This window comes from Pseudorasbora parva, chromosome 5 (genome assembly GCF_024679245.1).
Source record: "Pseudorasbora parva isolate DD20220531a chromosome 5, ASM2467924v1, whole genome shotgun sequence".
NCBI lineage: Eukaryota > Metazoa > Chordata > Actinopteri > Cypriniformes > Gobionidae > Pseudorasbora > Pseudorasbora parva.
Window position 1 is genome coordinate 18,991,322 of NC_090176.1, and position 16,231 is coordinate 19,007,552.

The following is a 16,231-nucleotide window of genomic DNA, read 5'->3' on the forward strand; positions in this document are numbered from 1 at the left end:
CTTTTCCCGGGAGGTGTGTGCTCTTATTGGAGAGGAGTATAAGCATCTCTCTATTTACGTACATAGCCATTCACTGACGTACTCAATCCTCAGCAGACCCTGCATCGCAGCGTCATCACGGATAGCCTACCCACCAAAAACTAGAGCAGAACTGATGCAGTGCTGCTTCCACGTGAACATACTGACACAGTTTCGCTGACATTTAACTGCCCGGGGTTGAACTGCTTCATTTATGTTATAAATACAACGTGGAGTGAGAAACACTCCGACCAGCAAGCGACGCGTCTACAGCGCTCGCATTATAGTCGCGCGCGTGCAGTTTCATTCATTCTATCGACGGCGTTTTAATGTCGCTCCCGTGCAGTGTAGGTGGAGTATTGTACATTACACTGTGAAGGAGGAGTGCGAAGTAAATGCAGTGACCGGAAAGAATCTTCTAGTGGAAGGCAAACACAAGGCAAAAACACATACAAACACACTCGGGAACGCTAGAGGCAGTCGCGTAACACAAGACGCATTCAGGCTCTGTACATATGCACTGGTTGCGTTGCATAACGAGGATGCTCCGCGAACTTTCAGCTTTTTAGTCTCGCACTTTTATTCGCCTCGAACCGATTGCGTCAATATAACGAGGCCAAGTCATACCGTATAGACTAATATAGGCTATAGGAGTAGGTACATGGGGCACGCGTATTGCATATGAATTTTATAATGCGTCAGAGGCGAGAATACGATTCTTACTGACGTGAACTGGGTTTATTCCTTATTAATACAAAGCACACATATAATACTAACTATAACATAACGTGTTATGAACAGAACTTTTACGCATTATGGCGAAAAACATGACACTTGTCATTCTCTGATATATGAGCTAAAACGCATTCAGTTGTCATAAGAGAAATGAACACTAAACTCTCTAAATAACGAACAACTGACAACCTTGCGCCCCATAGTCAGTACTTACTGGTTCTTTTAACTACCTCAGATGTCCCTCAAAAGGAACCAAGAATATTGAAATCATAAGACTATTCATGGTAATTTTATTCCGTATTACACTAAAACTCAGAGCGGCTATCCGTCCTGCACGCTCAGTGGGTAGCGCTCCTCTGACAAGTCTCAGACACCTTTGGATGTTCTAGTGGGGGCGGAGCAGAGGAATGGAGTAGAATGTGATTGGTGCTTTATGCTGTCGATCAGATAATTCCACCAATGAGCCCAATGAGCTGTTAAAGGGAGGGTTCGCAGGTACGCCTCCCCCCCGAAGGTTTGCACCGCCTTTCTCTGTGTGTGTGCGTATTTTTTCTTTCTATTTTTTGTAACCAAAGCTGGATGTGTAGGACGTCACATGTTGTTTTTCCTCTTCACTCCAGTCACTTAGCGATATGTGTTATTTACTGTTAAACCGCTCCTCGCAGCGAACGCGCACTCCGCGCCGGGTACAGAAGAGAGTCTGACAGGATTATATCTGACTGACAGCACAAGTTGAGGAAAAGTGAGAGTTTTTCTTCAGAGCATATGAGAATGGCGAGTCCGCCGCCGACAGAAGGACAGCTGATTTCAAATATGACAGTAAAGAACAACAACCACGTTAAGAAATGCGGCTATCTGAGGAAACAGAAGCACGGACACAAGCGCTTTTTCGTGCTGAGGGAGCCGAGCGAGGGCTCTCGCGCCCGGCTGGAGTATTACGAGAGCGAGAAGAAATGGAAAAACAAGTCGGCTGCTAAACGGGTAATACATTTGGACTCGTGCCTGAACATCAACAAGAGAGCCGATGCCAAACACAAACACCTGATCGCCCTTTACACCAAGGACGAGTATTTTGCCGTGGCTGCCGAAAACGAGCAGGAACAGGAGGACTGGTACACTGTCTTAACGGATTTAATGAACGAGGGGAAAGTGAGCGACGGCTCCGCTTCTAATTCGGCGTCCTCCCTCGTCGGCTTTGATGAGGCGAACTACGGCGTGATAACGCCCGTCGCCGCTACTTACAAGGAGGTTTGGCAGGTCACTTTGAAATCTAAAGGACTAGGACAGAGCAGAAACTTAACGGGCGTTTACAGGCTGTGTTTATCCAGCCGGACCATCAGCTTCGTGAAACTCAACACGGAGGCGGCTTCAGTGATTTTACAGCTGATGAACATACGCCGATGCGGACACTCGGACAGCTTTTTCTTCATCGAGGTGGGCCGGTCCGCCTCGATCGGACCCGGCGAATTGTGGATGCAGGCGGACGACTCGGTGGTGGCGCAAAACATTCACGAGACCATTTTGGAGGCGATGAAAGCAATGAAAGAGATGTCTGAGTTCCGCCCGCGCAGCAAAAGCCAGTCTTCAGGTACCAACCCCATATCTGTGCCCACCAGGCGGCACTTTAACAACCTCCCGCCGAGTCAGACCGGGCTGACACGGCGCTCGCGCACCGACAGCATGGCAGCGACGTCTCCCGTGACAAAACTGACGTCCTGTAGGATTCGCACAGCCAGCGAGGGTGACGGTACCATAGGTAGTCCCATCAGCCCAGGCGCGAACAGGACGCATTTGAGCCGCTCTAACACAGTGACAGCTCGCCCAAGCAGAACATTTGAGTCGTCAACCCTGCAACATAGTAAATCCATGTGCATGCCTGTGTCTCATTCCCCTCCCTCAGCTGCCAGCCCTGTCAGCCTGTCAGGCCCTCGCCCCTCCAGCTGCACCGCCTCCATTTCAGGCTCCCCCAGCGATGCCGGCTTCATCTCCTGCGATGAGTGCGGCTCCAGCCCAGGTGATATTCGGCACCTTTTAGCAGCAAACCGAAGCAACACACCTGAGTCGCTCGCTGACACGCCCCCCTCACAGGAGGGCAGCCACCTGTATGGATATATGATCATGGAAAGGCCAAACAGCTGTGGAAGACGAAGCATCCGGGTGGCAGCTGAAGAGAGCGTAGGAGATCTGGAGAAAGCCTACAGGAAGAGGACACACTCTCTCACCATGCCTTACCAGAAGAGGGTGCCATCACAAGTGTCCTCTGCTTCACTAGACGAGTACACACTCATGAGAGCAACTTACACAGCTGGGGGTCATTCGGGGCGCAGCTCACACACTGCATCCCCAAAGGTCACATATCCAGAGGATTATGGGGACATTGAAATCGGATCATTACTGAAAAGTTCCAGCGGTAATCTGGGCGACGATGGCTACATGCCAATGACACCAGGTGTGGCTCCACAAGGGGGGAAGACAGACAACTACATGCCTATGAGCCCAATGTGCGTTTCGGCTCCAAAGCAGATAATCAACCCCAGGACACACCCACTCTCTATAGCTAACGGTTACAGAACCAATTCCCCCAGCAGTTGTTCTTTGGATGACAGTGGCTACATGAGGATGTTGTGCGGCTCAAAATTTTCCATCGACAGTTCAGATGGAAAACTGACTAATGGTGAGTACCTCAACATGTCCCCTGTAGATTCAGTCACACCTCCAGACTACTACCTAAGCCCTGAGTCTCCATGTCTCAGACAGGTCCACTTGTTTAATTCTTTGCCCCGCTGTCATAAGCCCCAGCAGCCGCTAAAGGATGCGGACAATGATCAGTATGTTGTCATGAATCCTCAGAGTCAAAGGATAATAGAGGAGTCAGTGAAAACGGCATCCCCCCCTGCCCCATCTACTGTAAGACAAATCCGCACGGATAACCTCATCCTCCTGCACAGGATAAACCGACCCACCCGCCTCTCCCTGGACACGTTCCGGACGTTACCCAGTATGAACGAGCATCCCCTCCCCTCTGAGCCAAAAAGCCCCGGTGAGTACATAAACATAGACTTTGGACATGTTGCTGAAAGTTGCACTCCGCCCTCCATTTCTTCCTCCGAGAGCCCAGCCTCATCCCTCGGATCGTCTGCCGATCAGAGGACATCCCCCCTCTCTGATTACATGAACATAGATGTGAGTTCTCAGTCACCCAAATCTGGAAATGCAGCTTCGTCTAATGGTTTGGAGCCCCTGCTGGAGCTCACATCCTGCCCCACCCATCCTGACGAAAAGGAGGAAGATGAGGGGTACCACCTCATCGCACAGGTGGCCCCAGTGGGCCCAGTTAATAAAGCTAAAGACGATTACACAGAGATGACGTTCAATGTGTCCGCTTCCCCTGCGCAGCCTGTCTCGCAGCCCTCAGAAGGTGGGCAGACCATCAGCCCATCCTCCTGCATGCAGAGGCTGACTGTGGATGAGACTGCGGGAGCGCCTGCCGTTGAGGCATTTCTGCTGCATGGCACCACTTTGGCCTTGGTGGATCCCGACCGGGGTGCCAAAGTGATTCGCGCCGACCCCCAGGGACGCAGACGGCACAGTTCAGAGACATTCTCCTCAACCACCACCGTAACACCAGTTTTTCCCTCCTTCGCACACGACGCCAAGCGGCACGGTTCAGCCTCTGTGGAGAACGTGTCTGTATCTGTGAGGAACAGCGAAGGATCGGATGAAGAGTACAACAGTCCAATGTGCAGGGAGACGTCGGCCGGCTTTCAGAATGGACTTAACTACATTGCCTTAAACTTGATGGATGGAGGACTTGCCAGCTGTGATTCGCTTGTCCGGTTCAAAGCTGCCAGCTGCTGTAAAGAGGGCATCAATGGAATACATGCCAGTCCGTATGCCAGCCTTGGGTTCAAGGAGACGGCAACAACAGTAAAAGGTAAGCTCTGTCAATTCATAAAAGAGATAACCGCTGATGGGCAAGCTCTCAACCATCATTAGTTAATTCATTAGTCTCTCTGAAATGTTAATTCGGAATTATTTAGCTGTGCTAACTCATATAGAGTTGTTATTTTTACACAAAAAAAATAAACTGTCATGTCATACTGTAGTGAGTTAGCACCGGGTTAACATGCCACATGACAAATTTCCCTCTTATGTGAGAGAGCTAATTAAGCAACATGCGTGTCAGAATGATGGAAATGCCTCTTTAAAAGCTGTGGCGCAGTTTTTATTCTCAGTGACTGATCGCTTCATCCGTGCCTGCAGGAGTGTTTGGGATGAAAACAGCTCAGTTAAAGGGGTTTTATTCATGCTTACTGGAGCTCCCGATGTGAACGATCAGTAGTGTGAGGGTGACTGTGGGATGCGGTCCGTTTGAGAGGACGTAAATGTGAAAGAGACTAGAGAGATCATGTCAATAATTTACAGAAAGAAGAAACATTCCCGTTATTTGCATTATACTTTGACTCACTCTCTGAATCAAAATGAGTCATTATGTCATACTTGAGTGAACAGTAGCCCGGAGAAAAACAAGTGAGTCAGTTGTTTATCAGTTTTTCAGGTTGGGGGGTTTAAGGGCTGGAATGCAGAACGTGTGCAAAGGTCGTTCAGAGAGGTTAACGCTGGCTTGTTTTTCCAACCTGCCAGGTTTCTTTTAAGGAATGACCCACCTTTTGTTTTTCGGCACGACTTGAAAAACAAAGTTGTTTGTGCAGCACAGAGATAAACATGTGGGCTGATAGACACAGATATAGACTCACGTGGACATTATACACTCACACGAGTAGGAAGGTAGGAGGTGTTTTAGATGTTAAGTGTAACTTTGTGTAAGTGGGACTGTATGAAGTGTGTATAAGTGTTAAAAAGGAGTTTTCTAAACTTTAGTGAGACTCTTGCGCTGACAGAAAGTCAAGGTGAAGGATTGCACTTAAGGGGCAGAGCGACTCGTATGATGAATGACACTTCACAAACGAGTCAAGAAGCAGAAGCCTCTTAAAACAACACACACCCCCACACACACACACACACACAGACACATACAAATACACACACTTGTTTTTGTGAAATGTGGGGACATTCCATAGGCGTAGTCAGGGGCGTGGGACTGGGGGGATAAAGGGTACTGAGTAACCAGGGCCCGAGGCAGGGGGGGGGCCTTAGAAGTCAGTTTTCTATACATACACATATATGATACGGGGGCCCAGCAAGATGGTTTGTACCCAGGGCCCAAAATTTGGTGCTACGCCCCTGGGCGTAGTGGTTTTCTATCCCCCTACACTGCCCCTGCCCCTAAACCTACCCATCACAGGAAACATTCAGCATTTTTACTTTCTCAAAAAACTCTTTCTGTATGATTTATAAGCCTTTTAAAAAGTGGGGACATGGGTATTGTCCTCATACCTCTCATTGTAATACCTGTATCATACCCATGTCATTATACACATTTGTGTCCTAAAATTTCACAAAAACAAGCATACACACACACACACACACACACACACACACACACTCTCTCTCACTCTCTCTCTCTCTCTCTCCCTCTCTCTCACACACACACACACACACACACACACACACACACACACACACACACACACACACAGCACATAAGGCAAATAGATGGCATCAGGAGCTCAATTATTATCTCTAGGGTGTGTGAGTGTTTGTGCTGGCGGAGCAGGTGTTTCTGCAGTTCTCTGTTTACCTCCACAAGAGGACGGAGCAGAAAGACATAGCCGCAGGCCACGGAAGCCCTGGAAAAGAGGGAGGAGACCACATAGAAAACTCGCAGAAACATCGGCGCACACTCGCTAGAGCTCAGCCGTCCAGGCCTGTGATTGGTCACAGACAACATTCCACTGAAACAAAAGAAGAGCCACAGAGACAGAACACAGAGCTCTTATTTGTGTAGAATGGCCTGATAGTCTTCCTGATAGGAACTTACACCAGTACGGGACCCATTGAGCAGAGATGAGAGCACGGATAGGCTGTGCTCTGTTTACTATGCCAGCGTCTGTAATGCCACATTCCACTCCATCCCTCCTCCCGTCACTTTTACACACCGATTTGAATAGCACATTTGTGAATGGAGAGCAGACACATACTTTGACAAACATAACTACATATTTACATAGCGTGCAGGATGTTTGACTCAGGTTTATGATGGAGCGTCATCATATCGGACTGATCGTTTTTTGTCACGCTCTGTCATTTTTATTTAAGCATTTTTCACACCTGCATCCTCCCCGAGTCACTGAACGCCGAAATACTCAGCAGCGTGTTGTAAATTAAATTGGTCCCCTCTGACCTGGTCTTGGATATAGAGGGCTATGGAGATGTGCTTGAGGAGCTCTGAGGACCTTTTATTTCCTTAGATTGGATTCTTTCTGTTTCGTCCCTACATAATAGCACTAGAGGAGAGAGTAAACACTGTCTTATCAAATATTTAGCTCATCTCCGAGAGCTGTGTGTGTCTGTGAGGGGCTTCCAGAGAATCTTCCCTCCTGAGAATAGTGTGTGTGAGGGGACGGGCTAGCAGATGGTGGGGGCCAGGGTCGTGCACCTGCCATTCCAAGCAGTGCACAGTGGTTATCAGGCCTATCAGAGCCCTGACAATGCACTAATGATTAGCGACCATCTGCTGCCCCACACAACAACCCAGAGAGAGATATGAGGAGATACAGTCCGATAACCAGTGAAAGCGGTTGGCATAAGCTTGAAATAAAAGTGAAATCTCTCCTTTGTTGAAGACACATCAAATCCCTCCCTCTTCCCGCTTTGATAGACTTGATTTAATTGAAAAGTACAGCAGTGAAAGAGAGATTCTGTCTATCAATTTGCCTGCCTTTATTTCTAGAGAACAGGCTCAGATGACCATCCCCCATCACAACACACACCTTTTCCGTTAAATCCTAGTCCATCTTTCTTTCTTCCATCATACAACTTTGTGTTTAATATTTCCTTGGATTATTTTAATTTCTTCCTCTCTGTCTATCACCAATCATCTCTCTCTGACTCTGCCCTCCCATTCCCTCTCTCTCTATGTCCTCTGTCACCTCTTAGTCTGTTGTTGTTGTTGTCGTCGTCATCTTCTCTGCTATTGTTGCCGATTTTAGAGTGTTAAACTCATCCAAGATGTTATGTGAAACTGCTTCCCACTGCTTCCCACTTTTAGCAGCACAGATAAGGCGGATTACATACTGCCACAGATTAGACATTGTTGAGCAGCTTTGTTTGGTGACCAGCTAAAAGACATACACAACTGATTTTCACTAAACCTTTATATTTCAACCAAATCATTAAAATTAAATAATAAGTTGCACTTGTCTTAAAGAAAATTAAGCCTATACCTTATTTTCATGACAAACACATCCTCCCTCAGAAATAATAATGCATTTTATTTTAATTTTAAAAAGTATGCACGTTTTTGTAAGATCACTAAAAAACGAAACCTTCAACTTCCTATAGAACATAGAAAAGTACTTTCTGTCCATCTGTCCTGATGAACTGTGTGTGTGTGGGGGGGGGCATGTTTTTGTGACATATGAGGACACAAATGTGTATAATGACATGGGTATTACATAGGTATTACAAGGAGAGGGTGAAATATGAGGACATCCTCACTTTTCAAAATGCTTATAAATCATACAGGATGAGTTTTTTTAGAAAGTAAAAATGCTGAATGTTTTCTGTGATGGGTAGGTTTAGGGGCAGGGGCAGTGTAAGGGGATAGAAAATACGGTTTGTACAGGTATAAAAACCATTACGCCTATGGAATGTCCCCATATGTGACAAAAACAAACGTGTGTGTGTGTGTGTGTGTGCTTTTAGCATGTGGCAAAGAGTGGGATGTGGCTGGAAAATATAATTTGAAATCTGCATGGGAAGCTCTTTAAGAGCACGTGCCGTGTGTGGGAATAATTGCATGGCATGTGGCCTGATTCTGAATGAATGCTTCTTTTCTCCCCTGCTGAGCTAAGTCATCTGTGTGTGTATGTGTGGAGTAATATGTAGTGATGCTTTACTGCCATCAAATGTATTTAAATGGATCCTCGGGTATTATCTTTGCTGCTGCTTTTTGGATTTGTATAAAGGAGGATGACTGTAAGATCTGCTGAGCTCACACACCCTTATGCACACACTTTCTTATTCATAGCCAGGAATTCATTTCCATATGACCACTGAGCTCTGTTGGCTTAGTTGGCTGTAGCGTTATGAGATTAGACTGTGACATTTACACATGAAGATCATCACACCACGCATACAGTGTAACCTTTTGCCCTGCCTCTCTTCCCGTAGTTGATGATGTCCAGACTGTCTCTGTTACTGTAAAGTTACAGTTTACTATTTGATATTGAACCGAGAGCCGTCAGTGGCATGTTGACAACTGTTGAAATAAGATTCAAGTGTAATTTTTTTCATAATTGGCATTATTAGTAATACATATTTGTATTGTTTTGTGAGACAACTATATTTATTTGAGAGATTTCAATCCTTAAATGTAAATTTTGTGTGCCCATGTACGTCACTCCTTCTACCTCAAACATTCGCTGAATTGTTACAAATTGCTGACAGTGTGAACATCCCTAAAGGGAGTGACATTGGAAGATCCTACTGAGTGAAGCTGAACAGAAACATTGTTATTTCTACCCCACGGGTTAAAACTGATACTCCCCTTCTATGATATATGAGACTAGCAAGGATAAATAAATTAGTAACACTAGCACATGTTTACAGTACAGTCAGTCACTCAGCTGATTTTCTCTCTACTGTAAATATGGCGGGGGGAGGGGTGTGAGGGAGAGAGAGAGAGAGAGAGAGAGAGAGAGAGAGAGAGAGAGAGAGAGAGAGAGAGAGAGAGAGAACAGTTGTGTGTTACATGTGTGAGAACAGCAGGCTGTTCCCAGCTCGGCTGCAGGGGGGGCTAAATTTAACCTGTGTGAAATAAATTATAAATGAGATGCAGGACAAGTGTGTGTGTGTGTGTGTGTGTGTGTGTGTGTGTGTGTGTGTGTGTGTGTGTGTGTGTGTGTGTGTGTGTGTGTGTGTGTGTGTGTGTGTGTGTGTGTGTGTGTGTGTGTTGTGTGTGTGGGGGGGGGGAGACAAATGAGGACACAAATATGTTTTTGTATTTTCTACAAGGAGAGGGTGAAATATGAGGACATTGGCCATTTCACCACTTTTCAAAATGATTATAAATCATACAGGATGAGTTTGTTTTTGTTTTTTTATTAAAAATGCAGAATGTTTCCTGTGATTGGTAGGTTTAGGGGTAGGGGTAGGGGCAGTGTAAGGGGATACAAAATATGTGCAGCAAATTCAATATTCAGTGTGTGTGTGTGTGTGTGTGTGTGTGTGTGTGTGTGTGTGTGTGTGTGTGTGTGTGTGTGTGTGTGTGTGTGTGTGTGTGTGTGTGTGTGTGTGTGTGTGTGTGTGTGTTGAGAGAGGGGGCATTTTTTGTGGACGGGAGCAGCGGGTTCACAGGCTTTTGACTTGAACCAGCGTGTCCCAGATTACAGCTGCTTTAAATACCTGTGCTGATTTCCCACACAGACACAGTTTTAACACCGGAAAAATCTTTAGGAAGCTGTATGTTGCACTTAGCATAGGTCTGAAGACCTATAGGCTGAGTGATTACTCTGAGAGATTGGGGGAGGGAATCTGGGGTCAGGGGGTCCAAACCTCACCTCTGATCTCCATCTGCTCTTACTGATATTTGAGCATATTTACAATTAACTTTGATATTTATTTGTTTATATTTATGTTTTAAGCAGCATTACCTACTGAATTATGTTTCTGGTAATATTTTAAAATATGAAATCATTGAAGATAAGCTAATCTCTTGGCATAACATAAACATAATGCATTTTGAATATGAGATAGTCTCTGTGAAGTCAGTTCAGGTCAGCATTTGACAAGATAAAATATATAAAGTTCCTCCCTCTCCTCATTCATCTGTCTCTGTTGAGTGCTTGTCCCATGACCTCATTGCTTTTCCTTTCCCCCTCATTCATTGGCGCTGTTTTTTTTTTCTGCCTTTCCGGATCGGAATGGGACATCCATGGAATTGCCAAGCTTCCTCTTGCTTAATTAGCTCTGTGAAATTCAAGCTGCCTTCTGATCTCCACGCATACACAAGCACTACAGGACTCCGGATCTGTGGCATCAGTGTGAATGTGAGAATCAGTGGGGAAAAGAGATCTATGTCTTTTTCGAGTCTATTTTTACACATGACGGATTCAGACCGCCCGAGATGGTACTCTGAAAGTCTGAGTACGAGCAGACAAGCTCAAGTTCACATCAAGGTTTCCACTGCGCTGTCATGGTGTAAGAATTTACTCGAATGTTTCTGTAGTCAATACGGCGTCTTTGTTCAAAGAGGTGGTGTCTTTGAAGCACTCAGCAGTGTGGTGACAGTAAAGTAGGTCAGGTCATATAATGTCATTATCCAGTTAATGGTGACATGAAGCTGGGCACACATGGCAGCCTTCATCGGGCCAAACTTTTTACAGTTGTTATACAGTTTTTGATTCACTAAAAAGAATCAGCTGATAAGAGTCTAGTTTTGCTGTATGTTTTCGATTCACAAAAAAAAGAAAAGAATCGACTCATAAAAGTAATTTGTTTTTTAATCAGACATTTTTGTGGGACTTTAAAGTTACCATGAAATCAAGATGGACAATTCTTCTTCTCTGTCTTTTCGGAATATCACAGTGATTTTTATTAATTATTTATCTGTGTAGTCATAATTGTTTTGTAATTTCATATTCCCTCATAATCTTTGATTTAAAGTAACTTCCCCTCCCTTTTGCAAGCACAGCTCTTCTCCTCTAAAAACATTTACTAGCGTGTTTACTAAAATAAAGGCGGGGCAACCTGTCAATCACACGAGATCCCAGTAATACTACACCAGTCTAATGATCCAATAAATTTCCACAAAAAAGAGAATGTCGTACATTCTTTCTTGTATGAGAAGTCCATTCACTATACGTCACAATAGTGAAGAAAACATAACATCAACACAAAAACAGTTTACACATTTTCAAGTCCCAGGCCTTGAATGCTGTTGTTACTGTTGTAGATATGGAATTGCCATTGGTGTTTGGCTGTGGGATTTTCCTTCACCCATCAGGGTGAGACAGCGCCGTAAACATGTTTTCTGCTGTTTTTCCCACAGTCGGTATAGTTAAAAGGACAACAGGAAAGCACCTACTCCCCTTTCTCTTTCTCTGTCTTCACTAGTTGGCCACGAGCAAACAGATCTGTCAGCACTTAACTGGAAGAGTAATACTTCGTAATACCACACAGAGGGAGGTATCAAAGAGCAAGAAAAGATGAGGCACTTTACGACCGTGAAAGCGCTTGACCTCTCTCTGGCCCCTCCTCCCTCACTTTACCCAGCTCTCCGTGAGAGAATGCAGCCCTACTGACGTTCATGGGAATTACTTCCATCCTTGTCAGAGTGGATGTTGTGATATCGGGCTCACATGCGGAAGTGTTCGGAATGTGCGCGGGCAGTCCAGATAATGGGAGCGATTATGGTGTGCAATATAGCCGATGGCTGTGAATTAAGGGTTTGTTAAGTGTGTGTGAGAGCGAGTCTTGCTCTATGAAAACAGCTCTTGTTCTAGGCGGATGAAAAGCAGCGGGAGGAGGAGATTGGGGGGGGGGGGGGGGTAGCGCACAGCCAGGGAGGACAGACCCACGAAGGGTTTGTGTTAGCAGAGACTTCCGCTCAGTGCGAGGCCTACATGCAAATGAAACCTCACAAACAAGTACAGCGGGTGAGAGGTCAGGATAGTGATCTAGTCTTGTAAACAGAACCCAGACACCAGCGAGAGAGAGAAGCATATTGTCAAACGACACTTTAATATTTACATTTCAAACACTAAGCTGATACGTTTCATTTTCTTTTTCCTCTTTTATGTGACACACAGGACGCATTCCTGCATCCGCCTGTGCTGATTTTCAGTATTGGGGTAACACATTACAAAGTAACTTAAGTTATGTAATCAGATTACTTTTTTTCAAGTAACTAGTAAAGTAACATAGTACTTTACTTTTTCAAAAGTTACTTTGTTTTCCCATTTACCCTTGTCCTCATGTTGAAAGAAATCGTAATTGCAGAGCAGTTGTATTCCTTAAAATTAAAAAAACAAAACAAATAAATGCTAAATCAGAATACTACGCAAAACTTCTATAATAAAATGTTAAATAAAATGAATATTTTTTATGCATTTAATCTTTTAAACGTTTATTGACCAAAGTACTTGCTGCTGACCTTCAGCGAGGGTCTTTACAATTGACCAAAAATATAGTTTTTTTCATCCCAGGTGAGAAAAAGCAACGTAAATGTAGCGTAACCCATTCGTTTTCTTAAAAAGTAACTATGTAATGCAATTGGTTACTTTTTTAAGGGAGTAACACAATATTGTAATGGATTATTTTTCAAAGTAACTTTCCCCAACACTGCTGATTTTTACATTTGTGTTGCGGACAAGACATTGTGCCTTGCTGTGTGTTTCATGTAGAGTTAAACAAGAGGAACCTGCCTTCCATTGTTCTGCATTTAGCTGTTTATGAACACAAAGCATTTGGTTTTAAACCAAAGTCCCAAAAATATGAACTTGCCAGGTTCTAAAACTGCATGGTGTCTATAAAGACCCATTTTAACTGAGAGAAAACATATTAATCATCATATTTAAAGTCAACAGGGTGTTTCCAAAATTTAGTAATTGGGTTAAAATCATAGGAAATGGTTAAATATCTGGAGGTTTTTCTTTTTAATAATAATAATAATAATAATAGATTTTATTTATAACGCACTTTTCATTCCGAAGAATTTCAAAGTACAACAACTTTTTTTTCTGACAGATTTAACAGTGATGCCACATATTTAAGGATTTGCTAAAGACACTTTTTTTGCGGCTGACCTTATTGCATATGCATGTGTAAGAGTTCCCCTTTCAGATGCAATATTTATGGGAGGAGAATATTTCAATAAATCACGCAATGTGATTTCCTAAGATTGTTGTATTCCATTTACTAGCATTTGCACCATTATTTAATGCAAAAAAGCATGTTCTACCCCATTTTGCACTTTGCCCTGTTTAGTAAATTACAGTTTATATATTGCTGAACATCTGAGGCTGTGTTGTGTCTGTGTATGGCCGTTCTTGGGCTCTTTCCGTCAGCTGCATAGTGCTAAATGTCAGCGAGTGTTTCCCTCGTCTGTCTCTGAGCACCTGCCACTTCTGTTGCTCATAGCGAAAGAGGGCGCATTCCTTACTTGGTAAAGGAGAGAACAAGAACAGCGGCTAGAGCGAGACAGAGGGAGTGTGTAACCTTTTATCCCCCGCTAGCCAGTTTCATTCCTCATGTATAAATCACATACGGACGGTAATGGAAAAACACACACAGCTCACTGAAAAGGCTAGATTTTCCAGACAAAGCACAAAGGATTATTATAGTATTTAAAAAAAAAATGCCGAAACACTAGTGAATGCCCTTAAAAGGCTGTTGTGTTGTGTGACGGCAGCGTGATAGCGTTGATCTCGGGGAACATTGTGTTTTATTGGTGCTTTCTCTCTCTGTCTTTATAGACATCACATTAACGTGCTTCTTTCTCTCTTGTTCCTTGCAGACTAAACAGAGCCAGTCCCCTCATAAAGGCTCCTTCACCCCTCCGTCGAGGGACGAGAGGAGGCGAGGAGGCGCTCGTGTGGACAGATGGACCACGTCGCTGCTGCTGCTTCAGCCCTCCGCTGATCTTTGACCTCCCGAATGCATTCGAATGGCCGTCGCCACGGCAACACAGACACTTGACCCCAGCGCGAGGCATCACGATGACTCGCAGACGCAGAGGCGGGACTTCCTCTCCATCTGTCACTCACTACAATCTCTTCGATTTTTGTGTTACGGACCTTTTTTCACTGGTTTTGTTACGAGCTCTGGACTTCGAGTGGCCAGTGTCCCTCAACCCCCTTGATACCTGTGAACCAAACATCTGATCGGCACACGCACGCACACACCTCTCGCACAAGTCACTTATTTATTTCCCTGTGTGGCGGCGAGAGCACGTGACTGCGTGTGCGCGAGGGTGGTCGCAAAACTGCACCGAGGTGGCATTTCAGAAATTTACTCAATTCGAAATCACACAAAAAAAAGCAGTCACTTGAAAACCCTACCTCAGAACGAGCCAGGTTATGACTTACAAAAATCTATATATTGAGAAATTAATTTATTTTTCCAAGTGAATGTTTTCGTAAAACACCAATCCAAAGCCTTACTGACTGTACTGTCAAACAGTGTTTCCTGGAGGACCTGCATACACTCACAAGAGTATCAAAGATAACTGTTTGCCATGGTAACTGAATGTCTTGTACTGCAGCGGAGGAAGGTCCTGCGCTGCAATCAAAGATCTATTAATGTTATTTTGCATTCTAAACAGATATTTAAATGATTTTAATAGAATAATATTTATCTGAGCTGGTAAAGGACCCGGACGGGTGGCCGCCTGTCCGCGATCCCGCACATATGCAAAGCAGGCTTCCGTAGGAGTGGAGTTATTAGTTTTGGAACGAAGCCACACGCGATTAACACACGCTAGATGAATGATGTCGTGCGCCTCAGGTCAGAGAAAGGAGCACCTCTCTCGCCAAGCCTAGGCATGCTAGCACACTGTCTTTAAACCTTAACAACCCAGAAGCCTCTGCTGACTTGCCCTCCTTCACTGCTCTGAACACACAGGCTTCCCTTTTGCCTTACATCCACACCCGTCGGCTCGCCGCTCCAGAGAGTGATAGATTCAGGGACGTCTCAGAAGGCCTGACACCATTAATGCTGCTCCCTACCGTCAGACAGGGATAGACTCGTCAGAACCAATGCTTTGTCTTGCACTTACAAACTCCCTAGATTGTAACACAAGACACTTTTGAATGTAGAGTATTCTGGAGATCTCCACAGGAGACGAAACGCACGGCCTAAACATCCACAAACAGACTGATAGCGAGGCAGAGTTGTTCAGATCGACATGAAACAACTTGACTTAAGTATATAAAAAAGTTTGCCTAGAAAGCTGTACATAATGTATAAAGAGATTTCAACTGACATTTTTAAGTTAAAGATTATAACTTATTTCTTTTGTATATATATATATATATATATATATATATATATATATATATATATATATATATATATATATATGGTACGTGTTTGAATGAATTTCCCCCCAAACAACTAAAGCACTAATGAAGGTACAAGCCAAAGGCTGAACTTTGGGCCTGGCGCTTTTCTTTTCTAATTCTTCAGTACGTTTTTTTAAAAGTATGTACACTGTACGATAAATGCCACTTCGAGGATATTTGATAAAGCTATAATATAAAAAATAAAAAAATAAAAAAAAGGACTTCTTTGAATAATACTTGATATTACAAAAATAGGTACAAATTCACAAATGGCATATGCAATATTTACATTT

General features: G+C 44.2%; 1 protein-coding gene across 1 annotated transcript; it reads left to right on the top strand.

Moving 5' to 3' along the window:
* The first annotated feature begins 1,161 nt into the window (after window positions 1-1,161).
* On the top strand, window positions 1,162-15,928 carry irs2b (insulin receptor substrate 2b). Its single transcript, XM_067443428.1, has 2 exons — window positions 1,162-4,687; window positions 14,393-15,928. The coding sequence occupies exons 1-2, from the start codon at window positions 1,519-1,521 to the stop codon at window positions 14,395-14,397; spliced, it is 3,174 nt and encodes a 1,057-aa protein (XP_067299529.1). The 5' UTR covers window positions 1,162-1,518; the 3' UTR covers window positions 14,398-15,928.
* The last annotated feature ends 303 nt before the right edge of the window (window positions 15,929-16,231 follow it).